The sequence below is a fragment of the Otolemur garnettii genome, unplaced genomic scaffold (assembly GCF_000181295.1).
Source record: "Otolemur garnettii isolate 467f Iridium unplaced genomic scaffold, OtoGar3 scaffold00007, whole genome shotgun sequence".
NCBI classification, from domain to species: Eukaryota; Metazoa; Chordata; class Mammalia; order Primates; family Galagidae; genus Otolemur; species Otolemur garnettii.
The window spans coordinates 5,457,783-5,476,628 of NW_003852402.1; the positions used below are offsets into that span (position 1 = coordinate 5,457,783).

Genomic DNA, 18,846 nt, shown 5'->3' on the forward strand with positions numbered 1-18,846 from the left:
GACTGTAATCCCAGCACTCTGAAAGGCGGATACAGGCAGATTGCTTGACCTTAGGTGTTCTAAGGTCTAGCCAGAGTGAGACCCCATCTCTACTAAAAATAGAAAAACTAGCCAGGTGTGGTGAGCACCTGTAGTCCCAGCTACTCAGGAGGCTCAGGCGGGGGGGATCGTTTGAACCCATAGCTTAAAGCTATGACACCACAGCACTGTAGCCAGAGCAACAGGGTAAGACTTTGTCTCATAAATAAATAATAAAATAAAAAGAAGTGTTTCTCCCCACCAGCACTAAGGCTCCTAAATGAGTGGAGGTGACGTCTGGGACCTCATACCCGCTCCAGTAGGCCGTGCTCAGAAGCATTCCAGGAGACCAAGCATACCCTGCCCCTGGGTCCTGAGCCCACCACTGCAAGCCCTCAGGGGGAGGAGCTCCTCGACAAAGGTCACTCGGGAGTTTGAGGTGCAGATTCCCTGGGATTGGATTAGGACAGAGAGCTGCAAGATCTCACTGTAGGGGCAGCCTCTGGGGAAACCTGTGTCTGAAATTCCTGTCCTAGGTCCTCCCACCACCTCTTCCAGGCTATCCTTGGTCTTCCTCCCAGCTGGTCTTCAGCCCTGTCTCCTGCTCTCACTTGCCCACGGCCAGCTGGCCAGCACCTTTCCCCGAGTCCTGTTTCAGCCCACAGGTGTGCTCGGCAGCCCCACCCCGTCCTGTGGCTTTGCCTGATGCCCACAGCCAGCATAAGGTGCCCTGGAGGAGTCCACTGTCCCCATCACCAGAGCCAAAACAGCTGCCCTGTGCCACTCTGTAGGCAGCACTTCAGAATTAGGGCCCAGATGTCTGATGCCAAAGCCAATTCTTTCTCCCCCGCTCCCAGCCTCAAATGGACAGACCCACAGCCCTCCTGAGACACCCCAACCACAGATGGGCTTAGAATCCTATCCATGTTCCTGGCTCTTGGGCTCCTGTTGGCTTCTTAGATGGGCCAGACCTTGACCTGCGGGGCCCTAACATTCCCTGGTGGCTATGGGTGTTGGGGTAGCATGGCTAGGCACTTTCTATTTAAAATGAGGGGAAATAGTGTGAGCAGGCCCTCAGCCTCGGCAGCGGCCCCCCAGCGCTGCCTGGGGTGGACCAGCAGGCCCAAGGGCTGGGCAGGACATGTGTTATTGCAGGTTCTCCTGTTCAGACCCGGCAGGCGGGGGAATAAACAGCTCTCCTGCTTAGTGGGGAGATTTATGGTGCTACTGGAGAAGGCCTGTCCTGGCGCTGTGCGGTCCGGAATGGCCCTCAAGGCGGGGACAATAAATCCAGCCCATTATTTTTTATGAGCCTCCCACCCCATAAACAACTCCTTCGGCTGGTGAGCCCAGCTTCACGCCCCTCTCCTGGTCTGGCTCTGAGCCAGCTCTGGGGGCACCCCCCGCATACTGATTTCACAACATCAGCAGTGGAAATTTTCTCCAAGCTGCAGAACCTTCAAGTCTCCCAGAGAAGACAGGACAGGGCGAGGGTGATCTGCAGCTCAGAGGGCACCAGGCCAAGAGGTAACTGCTCACCCCTGCTTCCCCTCACTGAGGGAGAAAGGCCTGGGCACAGGCCCTGGTTTCTTATCTGTAACGTATGGCAAACATTAGAGTCTTTCATTGTAGAATTGTTTATGAGGATTAAAATTAGGTCATATGTACAAGATATATCTTCGAGTGTAGTGCCTGGCCTTGGGGTCAGTAGAACTGTGCATGATCGTCACATGCATCTTAGCTGAGCCTTATTATAGGCCAAACAATATGTTCAGAATGACACAAGTCAGGGGATGTGTCATGTAGCTGCTATTATTCCCATTTCTCAGGTAAGAAAATGGAGCTGAAAAGCAAAGGGATTTATCCACAATGAGTAAGCGGTGGAGGCAGGATTTGAACCCAGATCAAAGATACTGAATAAAGAAACAGATGGGCAGGAGTAGAAGGTGCCACACAGCCCAGAGCCCCAAGACACAGACAGCCCCCCTCCTTGCCATCCTGCCTTCTGCCTGGGCCAGGCTGTCGTCCTTTGCCTGAGTTAGTGCAGCGGCTGCCCGATAGGTCTTTGTGCCCCAGGCAGAGCCACTGCTCCACCTGGCCCTCTGGCTACATCCTCTCCACTCAGGGCCTTCCCATGGCTCCCCAGAGGGCTCTGGCTGTCTGTAGCCTCTCCCTGCCTTGTGTGCCATGAAGCAGCCACAGCAAACTTCTTGTCCTAGCTTTGGCTCGCAGAGCTCCCTCTGTCTAAAACGCCCTCTTACCCAACCGTCACTCACTCAGAAGCATTCTGCACAGCGGCGCCTGCTCCGTGTCCTCCAGACAGACCCCGTCCAGCCCCTGACCTTAGGACCTATCCCTGGCTCATTCACACCCTACGTTGGCCTCCTTGCACTATCTCCCATGTCTCTAAGCCCAGGCCTTTCTCCCTCAAATGAGCCTTTTCCCTGAGACACAAGGACTCCCTGAGCCCCCAGTGTCCAGCATGTGGCCTGGTGGGGAACAGGCAGTCAGGAGATACTGAGGACATGTCATCGAGCCAAGATGCACCAGAACTGAAAGGACCCATCTTTGGTGGGAAGCTGGCCCACATGCCTGTCCTAGGGTAAGGTAGCTGAGGCCCTAGAAAGGACCTGTGGTCTGTTGGAGGTCACCTCGCATAGTAGTGACAGAGGCCTCTAGGCTCCAAGCCATAGAGCACCCCAGCCCTGCAGCCACAGCCTCGCGTACAGCCTGCAGGCTGTGAGCAGGGCCCATCATGTGAAAAGCTGTGCAGATCCAGAGTGTGGCCAGAAACCACTGGGCAAATGCCCAGCTGGCAATGTGGAACCAGCCTCAGTAATCCTGGGTCATTTGGAGTCTGATCCCTTCACGGATCCTCTGTGGGCCTCATTTGGGAAACTGAGTTGTGACGTGGTCACGAAGCCTCAGGCTGATCTCTTGGCAGGACGTCTGCCCAGGCACCCACTAGCCGCAGCATTCCCGGGACCTCCTCACCTGACTGAGGCCGGCAGGCAGGCTCCCCCATCCTGGTCGCCCCTTGATTGTCCTGCAGGACTTCACATCCCACATGTCATCTTTCTTGCCTCCTGACCCTGGCTCCTCCTAGGCCTCAGCACTCTCCTGGCTGTCCCCAGGTCTGCTCTAGTCTCCTCCCTAACAGGCAGTGGCCACTTCCCCAGCTCCAGCCCTGACCCCAGAGCTGACTGTCCCTGGACAGGGTCCACAGCTGCAGCATTCCCAGCTGCTCAGAAGCAAATGCATTGTCTTCCCACACCCCCGGCGTGCCCCGTTGGGGGGGAGGCACCGCACCTTCCCTGCTCTTACCCTCCACACCCAGCCAGATCCTGTCCTGCCGTCCAAGCCTTGCGCACCTCTCAAGTCCCCGCCTTATCAGCCTCCAACTTCCCTCAGACACTGTGATAGCATCTGCCTCTTCCCCTTCCCAGCTCCACACTGAGGCCAGGGTGCTCTCATGAGTCCTGTACCCCCAGGCCAGGCCCCTGCACCCCAGGCTGCCTTCCAAGGCCTCTCACAATCTAACTACATCTTGCTCTGCCCACGAGCTCCTCCCTACTGCCTGCTGTGCCCCGAGCCCTTGGACTCCTTCAGTCCTCAAAAGGTCCAGGGAAGTACTGGCTGCCACCCCATTGTGAGTGTGGTGGAGGGGAAGTGCTCGCCGCTGCTGAGCTGTGGCCAGGACGTCCCGCTGTGGCACAGAGGGACGCAGTGGTGGAGGGTGGCTGGCAGTGGCACTAGGGAGCTACCCATGTTCCTAGAGAACCTCCTGCTGGTATACCCCCAGTGTGCTTGTTGGCGTCTCTTCCTGGGTCCCCAGGGGCTGCTGTGTGAATGCTCTGCCCCCCACCTCTGTGCCTGGACTCCCTCTATCTGGTCACCTGTTGGGAAAGAGGACCAGACTTGTTCCCTGCTCGTAGCAGGCCCTGGCCTATGTGAGCTGTCTAGAGGTTGGAACTGTAGGGCTGAGGATGGCCCTGGACATCAACTCCTCCCACCAATGGCTTCCTTTGGCGTCCCTAAGGAAGGAGGAGTATAGGGTTGGCAGATAAAATGCAGGGTGTTCATTTGAGTTGGGATTTCAGATAAAGAGCTTTTTTAGTGTAAGTATGACTCATGCAACTTTTGGACGTACTAATACTCAAACTATTTGTTGTGTATCTGAAATTCAGATTTAATTAAGCATCCTGAGTTTTTATTTGTAAATCCAGCAACCCTAAGGTGGAAAGAAGGACGGATACCTCTAGCCTCCCGGGCAGCAGGGAGTGGAGGCACAGGAGGCTGGTAGGGCTCTAAGCCTCAGAGAGGCATTGACTTGAGTGGGATGACACCTGGTGATCAGCCCAGGAAACTTCAAGAGGAGAGGAAGAGGGAGGAGGGATGGCCCTGGGAGAGCATGGTGGGGGAGACAGGCCTGCCTTTCCTGAGCAACCCGGTCTGGGGGCATCAGGGATCTGAGCTGGAGCCCATTCCCCCATTCCCCATTCTGCCCACTGCCCTTCAATACTGTTGCAGTCAGATGAGGAAGCTGAGTGTGTTCCAAGACCACATCCCTCAGGAAGGGCAGGAATAGGGGCGTGACCCAGAACTGCTGAAATCAACCTGCCCCACCTCCCTGATACCCACGTGGCACTTTGTGGCCCTGCAGATGATTCTTGGTCCTGCTAGCTGTCAGAGACGAGGTCACCTCCTATTTCATGGGGGCAGCTTTCCAGGGGTTCCCAGCACCAGGATGAGTGAGGCACCAGGGTGGGTCTGGGCCTGAAGGGAGGTTGGTGTCCATCCTGCCTTCAGAGGAGGCACTGCCCGGCAATCAGCCTGCCAGGAGCCGACCACTGCTTCGGTGCTATGTCATCTGTGTACGTGGTGCCCGCCTATGGTGAGCAGCCTACAAGGGACCCAGTCTCACACTCAAAGATGCCTGTGGCCTGGGCACCTGCTGTTTCTGCTCACAGCCTAGCACAGGGACGCACACAGGTGGTGCTGAGCAGAGGCTTACAGAATGAGGGAGTGAAGGAATGCATGCGTGGAAAGCCCAATCAACAGTCCCCAGACGAGGGACTTGTGAGCCTTGTGAGCCCTCAAGATGTGATGGAAAGAACACTGAGTTTGAGAATTGGGACACCAGAAGTGGGAGGGTCCCCTGGAGTCTGCGCTGGCTACTGCATGACCCAGAACGGTTACTGTCTTGCGGGCTTTGTCCTCCACAATGGGAGGAGGCTTTGCTATGTGCTTGGCAAGGCCTCTTCCTCTTCTAGCTTCCCAGAACACCCTCCTATTCAAGCCGTTTGTTTGAGCATTAACACAAAGCCAGGTCCAGGTCTGTACCCAGTGAGCCCGCCAAGCAACCGTGCCACAGGTGTCTGTTGGACACTTTCATGGGCTTGACTGGTCTGACCACTGTGAGAGCAGAGCAGACCAGTTACGTGGAGAGGCCTGTGCCTGAATTTGGAATCTCGGGCCCAAAACAAAGCCACTCCATACATATTTGTAGAATGAATGGGCATGAAAGCAACTGACCGATGGGTTCGGTGGTGGGGGGAGCCAAATAACACCAGGTGTGGGCTTCTGTGGCTGGGTGGCTGGGCGGCAACTGCACGCCCAAAGAGGCTAGTCCTCCTGGGGCCCTGGCAGCAGCCTCCAAGCCCCAGAGGAGGGCACAGATGGTGTGAGACCAGAGGGCCAGTACTCAGGTGTGTGGGTGGGCAGGAAGGAGGGCAGGCAGAGAGGCTCCAGGGGACAAGCTCTTTCTTCTGCATCCACTAGGGCAGTGGTTCTCAACCTTCCTAATCTCGCAGCCCTTTAAAACAGTTCCTTTGGGTTGCGACCCACAGATTAAGAACCACTGCACTGAGGTGTGGGCCAAAGCAGAGGGGAGTGGGAGGGAGGAGCAGAGTCTCCTTGAGGGGCCATCTGCCTGCCAGGTGGGCACCAAGACTGGTGGGGAGCAAGGTGAGCATTTGAGGCCTGGGCCCCTTTGGGACCACTGTTGGAATGGCTGCTGGGATGTCAGATCTTGGCTTCACCATACAAGTTGGGGGACTTGAGCAAGTCTCTTTTCCTGTCTGAGCCTCAGATCCTGGCTGGCATGTGGTTGTGAAGAAGTTTAATTGAGAAAGTTTGCAGAGGGCTCTGGGTGGGTGGAAGCCTCTTCAGTAGCTCCCAGTTTACAGGTGGGGCTGCCTGGGGTGGCTAAGCTCAGGGTCAGCTGGGGGTCTGGTCTAGGACAGCCACTGGTGCCCAGCCGGGCTTGGATTTACCCCAGAGGGTATAATTTGGGGTGGACAGAGTGAGAGGCAGAGTGCTGCATCTCTGCTAAAGTCCTCAGATAATGAGAGATTCTCAGAGCCCCACTGCACGGGTAGATGCCATTAGCGTATAATTAGGGGATCTGGGGGAGCCAGGCCGGCGGCCAAACCTGGGCCTGCAGACACACACATGCCATTATCTGAGCATCAGCCCCTGTTCTGATGCAGAGTCCAAATCCCAGAGCAGCCAAGCCCAGGGCCCTCACCAGGGTTCACCAGATGTTTCTGTGCATTCATTGGGGGTTAAGTACTGCATGGAACCTGGGACGAAAGAGGTCACCTAAGTGTGGGTCCTGCCCCTCTAAGACATCCCCATCTGGGGGTAGGCGGAGATGGTACATAACCAGTGACAGGTAATGCTACAGTGCTGAGCAAATGGCATTTCCGGCTGTCATCAGCTCTCAGCAGGCTTCTGGTGGCCTGTGTTGCAGCCCAAACTGCCACCGTTCTGTCTGCCTGCTGGTCTGTCCCCAGAAGCAGGCCCTCCCCCAGGTCACCCACCCCTGTGTGCTCACTCTTCTCATCTGTTAGGTGGACCTAAAGCAGGCTGAGGTTCCTCATCTGAAATGCTTTTTACAAGTTTAGATTTTTTCAGGTGTTGGAATATCTGCATATGCATAAGGAGATGTCCTAAAGATGGGACCCAAGTCTGAACACAAAATTCATTTGTTTCTTTCATTTGTTTTAGACATATAGCCTGAAAGTATTTTATGCAGTGTTTTAATTTGTGCATAAAATGAAGTTTGTGTTAAGTACTTATGTGTAGAATTTTCTACTTGTAGAGTCAGGTGAATGGTCAAAAAGTTTTGAATTTTGGAGCATTTCAGATTTCAAGTTTTTGGTTGCTGGCAGCTCGACCTGTACCGTGGCATTCCTGCCTCCTCGGGTCGTGGTGAGGACGAGTGGGTATCCCCAGCACATGGACAGAGCTGGGCACACAGGCAGTTCCAGGTGACACTGCTGTCGTCATAGTCTTTCCCACCTGTCCAGTCCCTGCCGTTGTTCTCGTACCTTCCTCCTTGCCAGACCTTTCTGGTACTTTCTCTAATCCCCTTCTGGGTAGGAACCTATGTTTTTTTTCCTGACTCGGCCAGCTTGTAGTTGCTGTCGGGGAAGGCACTTTCTACTGGTGAGGAAGGAAGGAAAACTCTTTCCTCCCAAGTTGAGGGGGGAAGGGCGGAACATGGTCAGTAATGGTTCTTTTCTCCTGGTCCCGCCATCCCCAGCTTGCCATCCTTCCCACATGTTTAAGAGACAGGGATGTGGAAAATGATGTTATTGATGACGTTGCCATAGCAATGACCCTCAGGACACATTCCAGCGTTGTTACCCTGGGCTGGAGGCTGCGAGAAAGGCCCTGGTCCTGAGTACGGACACCCTGGGCTTGCTGCACTCCCTGCCTTGGACGTATCCATGAACTTGCTTTACACAGGACAGGATGTGCATGCTGTCTGGGGCCCAGCAGGTCCTACTGTTGTTTCTCTCTGCTAACACAGGTGGAGTATCCAAGAATGGGGAGGGCCTTTGGGGAAAATGGCCCTAGTCGGGAAGAGGCTTGCCAGAAAGTCCAGCGAGGTCAAGAACCTGGGGCAGGGCCCATCAGGAGGAAGTGCAGGCACTTGGGAGAGGCGGGCCCTTCCCTGACTCTGTCCCAGCCTCTACCTGCCTATCTGTGACAGGAGCATGGTGACTCCTGCATCTCAGGCATGTTGTGAGGTCCATAGGTCACATGTTCCAGAAAACTGAGGGGAAGTGGTTCCTAGATGTGTCCAACCCAGCCTTCCTCCCTGTCCCCACAGCCACTGCCCTCTAGGCTCCTTTGTCCCCTCCAGGGTGATAGCAGTGGCCTCAGGACACTTTCAACAAGGCATCCAGAGATCTTTCTGATACATAAGTGTGCCGCTCCCCTATTGACACCCTCCTGGGACTCCTCCTGCCCAGGACAAAGTCTCACAACAGCCTCATCTGCACCCTTAGCCATCACCTCCCTCCCCCCGACCAGGGGCTGCACGTCCCCTGTGTGTCTAAGAGGCAGGCCCTGCCACTGTCCAGCCCTGCCTGGGCACTGAGGTTCAGAGGTGTGGGGAATTGCCCAAGGTCACACAGCAAGTGGCAGAATCCAAATGTGAACCTGGCAATGTGACAGCAGACCGTCCCTCCTCACTGCTCCCCAGCCCACCCCAGGCACCAAGAAGACACTTGGTCAGAATTTGCAGGCCGTAATTGGATTTGGACGGGTCCGATTGAATTAGACTCGACCTGGCAGGCAGCCTGGCCTGATGGGCACTGGGCCCCTGAGGACCGGGATTTCTCGGAATGGCTGAAACTCTATCTCACCTCCCCTCAAGGAGGGGAGACCACATGCCTCCTGCTGAATCTCACGGTGGTACCCCTGTATCTAAGCTGAGGAAGACATGTGGCTCCCAGGAGCAAACTTGGAACAAAGTGGGAGCCACAGGACAGAGTCTGAGCCCGGGCCCCTCCGACCCACAGACTCACGGAAGTCTTCTCTGGTCTGGGCCAGGCCTGGACTCTGGGTGAGGGCTGGCTGAGCATACCTTGCCCTGCTCTCCAGGAGCACAAGGGTCACAGCGGGTGAGCACTTTGCCAGCCAGAGCCAGCCACAGTGGGCCTGGCTGGCTCAGAGGAGTCCAGATGAGGCTGAGACTGTTTCTGAGGCTTTGGCCCAGGGAGTAGAGTTGCAGACCCACAAAGCCCCTTCTGGTCTGGCGCCCAGGACTCTTCTGCAGTGGCACCTCCCATGCCCCTTGGCCCCCTGTCCACCCTCAAACCTCCACGTGGCCCCCGTGGCCTGCAGGCGCCATCTGCTAATACGTCCTGCAGAAGGCGACTCGTCCTTGTACCTTCCCATTAGCCCGTGGCCTCAGGGTGGGCCTCCCAGAAGAGGGCGGGGAGGAGGTGCCATTTACTCACCCCCTGGGGCTTCGGGCACAGAGGAAGCCACACAGGCTCCAGGATGGACTGGTGTCCTGTCTGCTCCAGCCTGCCGCCCCCATCCCTGTGGGCTCTGGAACAGGCCGTCTTTAGACCCTGCTAGTCCTGGGGTCTCTTCCAGTCCAAGATGCCATGTTGAGTGAGGGAGAAGGGACTGTCCATGCTGACTGCAGGACTGGTCAGAGCCTGTGAGCTGAAGCGCCGTCTGGTGGAACACAGGAGGGAATGCTGCTATAGCTTTTCAGAATTCTTCTCTTTCCCCCTGAAATAACAAATAACAAATGCCATGATCTGTTCTGAGCTAGGAGAGCCTCCTTCCTCCCTCTCTCCTTTCTACCCTTCCCTCTTTCTTTCTCCACTCGTTCTTCACTTTCTTTCAACCACTGGTTGCTGATCCCCAGGCCTGTCCCAGGCCCTGTGCTGGGTGCTGGTGATGCAGAAAAGGAAAGTTCAGCCCTCCCCTCAAGTTACCGGTGGCTGGAGGGAAAGAGCAACTTAGGCAACTGCTCTGGTTTAATGCAGGCAGAATGGAGCAGGAGCAAAGCAGGACGCGTTAGAAACGGGGGCACTCTGCTGAGAACCGCCCTGCGCCACACCCGACACGGTGGTATTGTTTGAGCTTCACACAGTCCTCCGAGGCAGGAAACAGAGACCCAGAGAGGGTAGCAGTGTGGCCAGAGGCGCAAGGATAGTGTGCGGTGAGTCCCTGCTCCCTGTCCTTCTTGTGAGGAGGACAGTCTTCCTCTGGGTGCCTTTTTTTTAGACAGAGTCTCACTTGTTGCCCTCAGTAGAGTGCGCTGGTGTCACAGCTCACAGCAACCTCAAACTCTTGGGTTCAACTCTTGTCTTAGTCTCCCTAGTAGCTGGCACTACATGCACCCACCAAAATGCCCAACTATTTTTTTTTTTTTCAGAAATGTCTCACTCTTGCTCAGGCTGGTCTTGAGCCTGTGAACTCAAGCAGTTCACCCTCTGCAGCCTCCCAGAGTGCTAGGATTACAGGCCTGAGCCACTGCACCCAGCGTCTCTAGGTGCCTTGATGGTGGTGAGCCCATGGGTGGGCCGCCTTGTGGGCCTAGCACTGGCCTCTCCTGCTGGTGGCTTTTCAAGCACACACTAAGCATCAGCTGAGCATCCTACTTGGGTAACATGGCCCTGGGTGCTGCGCCCAGCAGTTAAGGAGATACATCCTCTGCCTGGGTCCCCATCCAGTGGGAGAGACCAAGAGCAGGTGTGGACACAGAGCTCCCATCAGCATTTTTGACCTGGGAAGAAAGGCACAGCGCCCAGAGAACTAAGCATGGTAGCCTGGGCCACAAGGTCAGGTCCTGAGCAGCTCTGGGAACAGGAAGGCACCAGTCAGGCAGAAGAGGGACCTGTTTGTAAGGCCAAGCCTACAGGAAGGGGGAACTGTGGGGGAGGCCTCAGTGGCTGCAAAGGGCCCCTGCAGGGCTCTGAGGACAAGTAGGTGAGGGAGTCAGAGACCCAAGCAGTTGTAAAACATAGTAAAACAGCTGCTGGGGGAAGCTCCCGTGTTTGAAATGGCTGGGAGGTGGCAGATGCCTCAGAGATGTCCTGTGGTACATGGCCTGGGCTCCATCCTCACTCAGGGCCTTCCAGTGACAGCCATGGAAGGTCAAAAGTAGAGCCAGGAGTGGTGCTTTGCCAGGGACCACCCAGAAAGCTGCGCAGGGGAGGCAGTGCCTGAACTGGCCCTGAATTTTAATAGGCTATTACACTGGGGACAATTAGCAGTGCCAGGCACCATGTATTAGGCTAATTCTGTGCTGGTTCCTGATTCTGCTCACCCAGGAAATGTGATTTTTAAATAAGTCAATGAACAAACATAAATTCCTGTCCTTTAATTTCTAGTATGGTAAATATTGATAGCTGTAACACACAAACACATACACCAAAGCTCTTGGGGCTCCTTTATAATTATCACAAGTGTAAAGAGGTCCTAAAACCATTCCCACTAACAGTCGCCACCCTGTCCCTTGCCTTCCATTTGGGGGACAGTGGGGCTTCGTGCTGGGGCTGTAGGCCAGAGGCAGGGTGCGGGGCCCAGCACACAGTGCTGAGTAGGGACTGACACAGCACCTCAGCTCTGCCTCTGGGTCCTGGGGTGGAGGACAAGCCCCTCCGCTTCCCCCACAGTGGCTAGAAGGACTAGTGTAGAGCCCTTGGAGACAGGCAGACTGCTGATGGGACCAAGGCTCACCCTCCCAGCTCTGCAACTCTATTGCTACAGTCGGAAGTAATGCCTGATGACTGCCAAATTATCCTTTGCCACCAAAACAGCAACAGCATCTCCACTCATTATTAAAGTCAAGACTCTCACAAAGAAAGAGCACTAGTCAGCCAGTCCACAGTGATGGAGAAAACTGGGTGATCTCTGCAGCTTCATATGTATAGTCCAGGCCTGCATCAGCTCCCCGTGGGCAGAGCCCTGGCCAGTGATGATTAGCAGAGCTTCTCGTAAATTGTGCTGCTCTGGCTGGAAATGGACTTCAGTCTCCCTTTTTTCATCACTCATGAGCCCTTTTCATCACTCATAAACAAGGGCCCTTGGACTCTTCCCAGTTTAGGAAGAAGCACAGATTATATTGCCGCCCTGATCTGGGACCGGCTGTGGAACAGCCCTGGGAAAGTGACATGGGGAGCTAGTGCTGGGAGACTTGGGAAGTATAACCATGAATCAAGAACCTTCAGGGAACTGGTGGAGTTTGAGACGGGCTTAGGAATTAGTTTAGGGAAGACAGGAGAGGGTATCCCGGGTGGATGGAGGAGCAAAGGGGGAAGGGACACCTCTGGGGGAAACTCAGCCAGCAGTGTGGGATGGCGAGAGAAAGCCATCAGAGCATGTGTGAGAGGATAGCACATGGGGCTGGGAAGAGGCTGGACAGCAGGGAGGGCCGGAGAGCCTGGGCTTTGAGCCCCCACTAACCATGGCCACTAATGAAGGTCAGAGAGACTTCTTGATGCCCACCACTCACAGTCTCCCAGAAGACCTGATAAGAGACTGAGTATATCTCAGTGGGAGGAGAAAGTCCCTCTACTGAAAGCCACCCAGGAGTTACACCCTGCAGATCCGGCAGGGAAGGCCTCGGCCTTCAGAACTCAGTCCCCCGTCAGGCAGACGCCTGTTGGCGCCTTGCACTTGCCTGCGTGGCCAAACCCATTTGCATCCCTCCTCTGGGAGCCAGAGGTTGCCGTGCCCACTCCACACGGGGGGTTCAGAGAAGGGAAGCACTTGTCTGCAATGCAAACAGAGGCCGAGTCACACTCACACCTGCCAGACTTCACAGCGACCTTTCTAAGAAAGCCACATGCCGGGGCTGGCTTGTCTCAGCTGGTGGCGGCCAGCTATGCACGTTTCTTCCCAGCTCTGCCTCTGGTGACATCTCCCTGGCAGCTTGATATGAGCCACAGTCAGAGTATTTATACCACAGACTTTGGCAGCTGCCACTCAGCCCTCACCCTGCCAGTGGTTAAACAGCAAGCAGCACAGAGATACTCTTGGCAATAAGGGCGAGTTGATCTCTCCACGTGGACCTGTGAGGAGCAGCAGCGGGAAAGTGCTTTACTAATCCTGTCCTTGGTTAGCTGGGTTTACTCTGTGTTGGTCCAACAATTTGATTTGAGGAGGTGACACAGTCCAGGTGAAAGAATGGTAACGGTAGGAGGATCCAGTAAGGCCAGGAGTTAAGGAAGCCCGGAGGGATGCGGGCTTTACTCACTGTTTTGTCTGATTTTATTGTAACTACTAGGGTGTTTGTGTTTTTGTTTTTTTTTTTTTGGGGAGACAGAGTCTCACTTTGTCGCGCTCGGTAGAGTGTGGTGGCACCACAGGTCACAGCAACCTCAAACTCTCAGGCCCAAGAGATCCTCTTGCCTCAGCTTCCCAAGTAGCTGGGACTATAGGTCCCCATCACAACACCCAGCTATTTTTAGAGAGAGGTCTCACTCTGGCTCAGGCTGGTCCCAAACCTGTAAGCTCAGGCCATCCACCCACCTCGGCCTCCCAGAGTGCTGGGATTACAGGCATGAGCCACCGCACCCAACCGGTATTTGTGTTTTCAATCTACTCTAAGTGCTGCACACCCGTGTTTAAAGTGGACCAGGCTGAGATTGAGCCTCACGAGAGGCCAGGTGTCCCTTGCAGAAGGAGGCCGCCCTGTGTGCGCGGGCTGTCTGCGGCGTTCGCTTCCCCTCTGAGGCCAGCTTGGCCCCCACGGTAGCTTCTCAGGGTGGTGGGGAGTCGGGTCCCAGAGCCGCTGTGTCTGTCGGCAGACAGCAGCTCTTCCCTTTCTTCTGCCTCTGGCCTCTTTATGGACTTGTGACCTACAACCTCTCACTTGATCCCTGACCTCATAAATTCTGGAAACTCCTCACAAACCACCAGGAAGATAAACATCAGCTGGGGTCACTGGAAGGGGGTCTGAGCTGCCCCTGGCCGACAGGGAAGGGCGATCAAGTCTGCAGGGGTGGGGGGGTGGTATCCTAGAATGGTGAGCGGAGAGGGGGACACAAATGGCTCTGACCCAAAAATAATTCAACAACAGACCACGTCTGTAACCCAATCTAGAGCAGGGACTTTGCCTCCAGAGGTCCCAAGGTACCATGTACGGTGCAGCTCACAGAGCAAGGCCTAACTCTAGACCCAGGCCCCAGGCCTTGGTTTCTCCCTACGAGATCTCCCTGGGAGCGGCTGACACACGTGAGTGTGTGTGTGCATGCACAGGTATGCACATGTGTATGCAGTGTGCACACATATATGCACAGTATGCGTGCATGTACCTACGGTGTGCATGTGAGTATATACAGTGTGTGCCCGTGAGGGTGTACGCACAGTGTTCACATGTGGATTCACAGCACGTGCAATAGAGCCCAAGAGCACAATGTTTGATGGTGATGTATCATCTGGCTACCTCTTTTCAGCCTGAAATTTTCTCTCTCCCTCCCTCTCCCTGGTCCCCACCCCTTTCTTGTCTATCTCTCTTCCCAGAGGGTATGAACTGCATGAACAAAGACCATGGCTGTGCCCACATCTGCCGGGAGACGCCCAAAGGTGGGGTGGCCTGCGACTGCAGGCCCGGCTTTGACCTTGCCCAAAACCAGAAGGACTGCACACGTAGGTAGATGGAGGCAACTGGGTCAGATATCCCCATGCGCCTCCTGCTTTTGCTTTGTGGAGGGTCTGTCCAGCCTGCGGGACCCTGGCCAGGGAGGGCTGTCAGCCTGGAGGGGTGGAGAGAAGGGCAGGTCTGAGGGAGGTGTGAGGGGCAGGCAGTGAACCCCAGGCTCAAAGTTTCCCCGCCAGACTTGACACCACCAACACGGCCCTGAGCCTGAACCTTCCGGCAGGAATGGAGGGGCTGGGGCTCAGAGGTCTAAACTCCCAGGTCTCTCCACAGGCCTGGGAAGCCCTCAGTGATGGGACAGTACAAAAAGGGAAAGAAGTTTGGTTCTAGGGTCCCTTCTGGGCTGTGCTGACCTTATTTCCAGGATCGAAGATCACATTCTGACCCCTGCAAGGCTAACCGCAAACTAAGAGGCCCTGAGAGATTTAGGTGGAATGAGGCCTGTGGCCAGCAGTGCTATTGCAGGATCTGCTTGGAAATCTGCCTGCAGGGCTCACGCGTAGTCCAGCCTCTTAACAGGGTCACACTCAGTAGGAGTGGCAGTCAGGAAACAAGCAGGACAGAGCTGAGCACACTCAGCTAATCCTCAGAGGCTTCAGACCCAGCACACCTGCCTGACAGCCACATAAGGGGGAGAGAGGATGAGGCCTGTCCTCACCAGGCAGCAGGACACCCAGATGGCTGTCACATTGGCCCTTTGTCTGCAAAGAGCAGAGGGGGGCTACTGGAAGCACCTTTCATCTCTGGCCAGAGACAGGTGTTTCATACCAAGCCCACTTTCTGATGTAGAAAAATGTCACAGAGGCATCCAGTTTTAACTTTCAACAGAGAAAGTGGTCCTCACCTAGATGTTGAAATAGGAGAGGGAGGCTGACTGGCTTGTCATAAAGAAAATGACCTTTTGCCATCCTCTCTCTGTGGAGAAGACGGGGGGCCCTTGTTAGACCTTCTTCCTTTCAGCTGTCCTCAGCTCTCCTTTGGGCATCTTGCCACACCTTTCCAACTCACACTGTCCTCAAAAAGCCACCAGGGCCCTGGGACATACACATCAAACATAATCTGGTTCACCTATTCCCCAGAGTGGAGGTGCTTCCTTTCGCCCCAGCTGTGGTCCAGGCTTCCTGTGTCCCTGGCCTTTTCCTGTGGGATAGCGGAGATAAGCACGTAGCTGTCACCAAGGGCAGGACCAGGGGCAGTCTGGATTTGGGAACGCCCGGCCCCAGCCCTGGGACTCCAGCCAGGCCCCTTTCCCTCACCACCAGGTGGATTCCTTTCACTGCAGAGAAACCTCCTGCTACCTGGCGCTTTCAGAACAGAAAATGCCAACTTCATTTTTCCCAGGCTTCCCTGTTGCCTGATCCAAGTTTCCTAAAGACCAAGGACAAGAGTACATGGAGGCAGCGGGCTCTGATAGCCTCAGCCAGAGGACAGTTCATTCCCCCAGTCAGAGGACAGGCTGAGAGCCTGTTCTGAGCGGAGGGCTGTGGGCCAGCGTGGCTGGGACCAGCCCACTGTTGCATCCCTAGTGCCATCTGGGACAAGCACTACAAGGACAGTTTGCTAAGAGAGCATTTCCTGAGGAGCTGGCCTGCTGTGAGAGGTCAGGGATGAGGCAGGGCTCTGTGAGCAGCTAACACCCATCCCGCCTGCCCAGTCGGAGGCTGCTAAACCTTGCCCGAATGTTTGCTGGTTTACAGACAGCTGTCCCACACTCCCACTGGGCGGCTGGGCACTGCCCAGGTATTGAGAACCTAGTGTGATTTCTGTGGCCCTGAAGCCTCCAGTGAAGGGCTTGCGTGGGTGGCTGCCCAGCCAGTGTACGTTTAGATCCTCTGTGTGCTTAATGAGGCAGGGTTGGTGTGACCTTAACTCTGAGACTTTCACTCTAGCCCTTGGGGTCATGTGTGGCCCAGGAAATTCTGGATTTCCAGTTAGGTTGTGAGCTGAGACCTGACTTAACCAGCCTTTCTGACCAGGGGACCACTGGGCTCTCATCTGTCCAGAGCCAGGCCTCATGCCAGGGTCAGAGCAGTCTGTCTCCATCCCTCTCCCCAGAGCTGCTGGGCTCAGGTATTTCCATGAGAGCTGTGGGCTCTCCAGATACTGGAAGGCTTGGCCCTTGGGAGTCTGTGAGATGCCCCTGGGTGGAAAGAACAAGGGGCCCTGAGTGGAGACTTCCTCCCTTGTCTCAGGCATGGCTGTGTCCTCATTTAAGTCACTTTCAGGGCACAGCTCATCTCCAGGAGCCCCGTGGAGCTGGGAGAGAACCATCTGCACTGTTCTCTCTGCTTCTCCCTGCTCTGAAACAGGGCTCTTCTCAGTCCCAGAAGGACACAGGGCGTCCAGCCCAAGGCAAGGCTCCGCCTGGGTCTCTCCCTGTTACCTGAGCTCTGTACAAAGCCTCAGCCTCTTCCTGGCCAGAGAGGCAGGCTGCTGTAGAGATGAGAAGAGGTGGCTTCAGCATGCTGGGCTCCGGCCCAGCGTGCTAAGAGAAGAGTCACTTCTGGAAAAAAGGGGCCAGAGGGCTTTGTGCTGGAAACCCCAGTTGTGTTTCTGGGAGCATTTTTCAGGCCCTTTAAATTTCACCCTAGAAGTCAAGTCCTGCCTTCAGATAGTCATCAATTCCCTGCAGGAGAGGGCAGCCCCTTAGAGTCTCTGCTTGCTGAAGACAGCATCTGGGGCAGTGAGCAGACACCTGTCCCCACAAAGCCACTCTCTTCATATCCTCCTCACTGCTATGGAGACCCTGCCATCATTCACCGCAGGCCTCCCAGAGGGCTCTGTGTTGTCCTTTGTGAGAGGAGGGGTGCCTGAGGGGTGGGGCTGCAGGAATCAGTTCCAAGATGTTTGGGATCCTTCCCAGGGAACTTGCCACCAAATAACTTCTCTGTGGTACCAGCCATGCTAATGGGCCAACCTAGTCGAATGTACTTCACACTCTCAAGGTGTAGAATTCTTGCCCCTCTGACTGTGGTTGGTCTGAGATTTAGTTTTGCTTGATCATCCCTAGGGTTTTGCCAAGTAAATAAAGAGTAGTGTGTACGGAATTCTGGACAACTGGTTAAGGTACCCCAAAACACACTGTCCCAAGACCCTGCATGCACTGTTTGTGCACAGGTGACAGGTGTACAGTCTTGCTAGCAGGATGAAGCAAGGACTCTAAGACACCCCCCCCCCCAAAGAGAGGCTGGATCACCTGTTCTCTGGCCATCTCTCTCGCCCTGGAAACTGATGATGGGTTTTCTTTTAAATAAACTAGAATCTGTAATTTTCTCTACTTCAGACTAACTCCTTTCTGTTCAGCCCCTCTTTCAGCCAGGGCAGGTTGCTGGTGTTCTGAATGCCCGAGGCTCTGGGACACCCGAGACTCTGGGACACCAGAGGCTCTGGGACACCGAGGCTCTGGGCTAAAGGGCACTATATCCTCTTGCCACAGGCATCAGGAACTGTGCCACACATTTTTTATTTGGGCCATTTTCAAAACTGCACCTCAGATTACATTAATTTGCATAAGTCTACTTAGGCATTTCCATGCTCCCGGAAGTCTAGGGCTTTGAGAGGGTGGAGTTTGAGATGCCACTGGGACTTGGAGTGGGTGGACATCCTTGGGGACATCCTTCCACATAGCCTTTCGTAGTGCCTTCTCTAACCAGTGACCTGCCAGCTCCTCTCCTCTGACACATTGTTGAGTTTGTCCTGGTATCAATAGACATTTGTCCCATTGAGACAAGCAATTGTAAAGTGCTTCACACCCTAGGAGGGATAAAGGTGTCTGGCTTGTCCCTTTCGTAAAGGACCTCTGGGCACATCAGCTGGATGCCTCTCTGTTCAAAGCCCAGATGACCCCAACCTCATTCTCTGTCCATGTAGTTCAGCTCTCGAGAGTGAGCAATTCCAGGGAAGACCTGGAGGGGCTGAAGGGCAGGAAATGTGTGTCCAGTGCCTGGCAGGCCTCCATGATCCTGCCTGCTGACCATCTTGGGCCTTTCTTTCCCCATAGCCAAAACCAATACTGGCAAACTAACTGTTTTTATTATTTTGTTTATACACCCATGGGTACACTTTGGGCCTAACTAGTAACCTGTAACTATGGCAATGGAGGCTGCCAGCACAGCTGCGAGGACACAGACACGGGCCCCATGTGTGGCTGCCACCAGAAGTACGCCCTCCACTCAGACGGTCGGACGTGCATCGGTAAGTAGGCAGCTCTGCCGCGCACCACCCTTGTATCACCCTGGCCGCCCGTGGGGTGCACCATGTGGCCTGAAGCTGCCAGTACCCCCTGAGTGCCCAGTTCTCAGAAAGAAGCGTAAAGGAAACAAGCAGAAGGAAGGCCCATGGTGATGACAGAGATGGCAGGTGACCCCAAGGGGAGCTTTCTGTGGCAGCTTCTCCAGGGTCCTGCA

General features: G+C 55.1%; 1 protein-coding gene across 2 annotated transcripts in view; it reads left to right on the forward strand.

Moving 5' to 3' along the window:
- SCUBE1 (signal peptide, CUB domain and EGF like domain containing 1) overlaps window positions 1-18,846 on the forward strand; it is a 114,555-nt gene that overhangs the window by 48,296 nt on the left and 47,413 nt on the right. For both annotated transcript variants that reach the window (XM_023509363.1, XM_003783128.3), the window contains exons 5-6: window positions 14,305-14,430; window positions 18,518-18,634. In XM_023509363.1, the coding sequence (XP_023365131.1) occupies window positions 14,305-14,430; window positions 18,518-18,634 (243 nt within the window). The remainder of the gene's footprint in view (window positions 1-14,304; window positions 14,431-18,517; window positions 18,635-18,846) is intronic.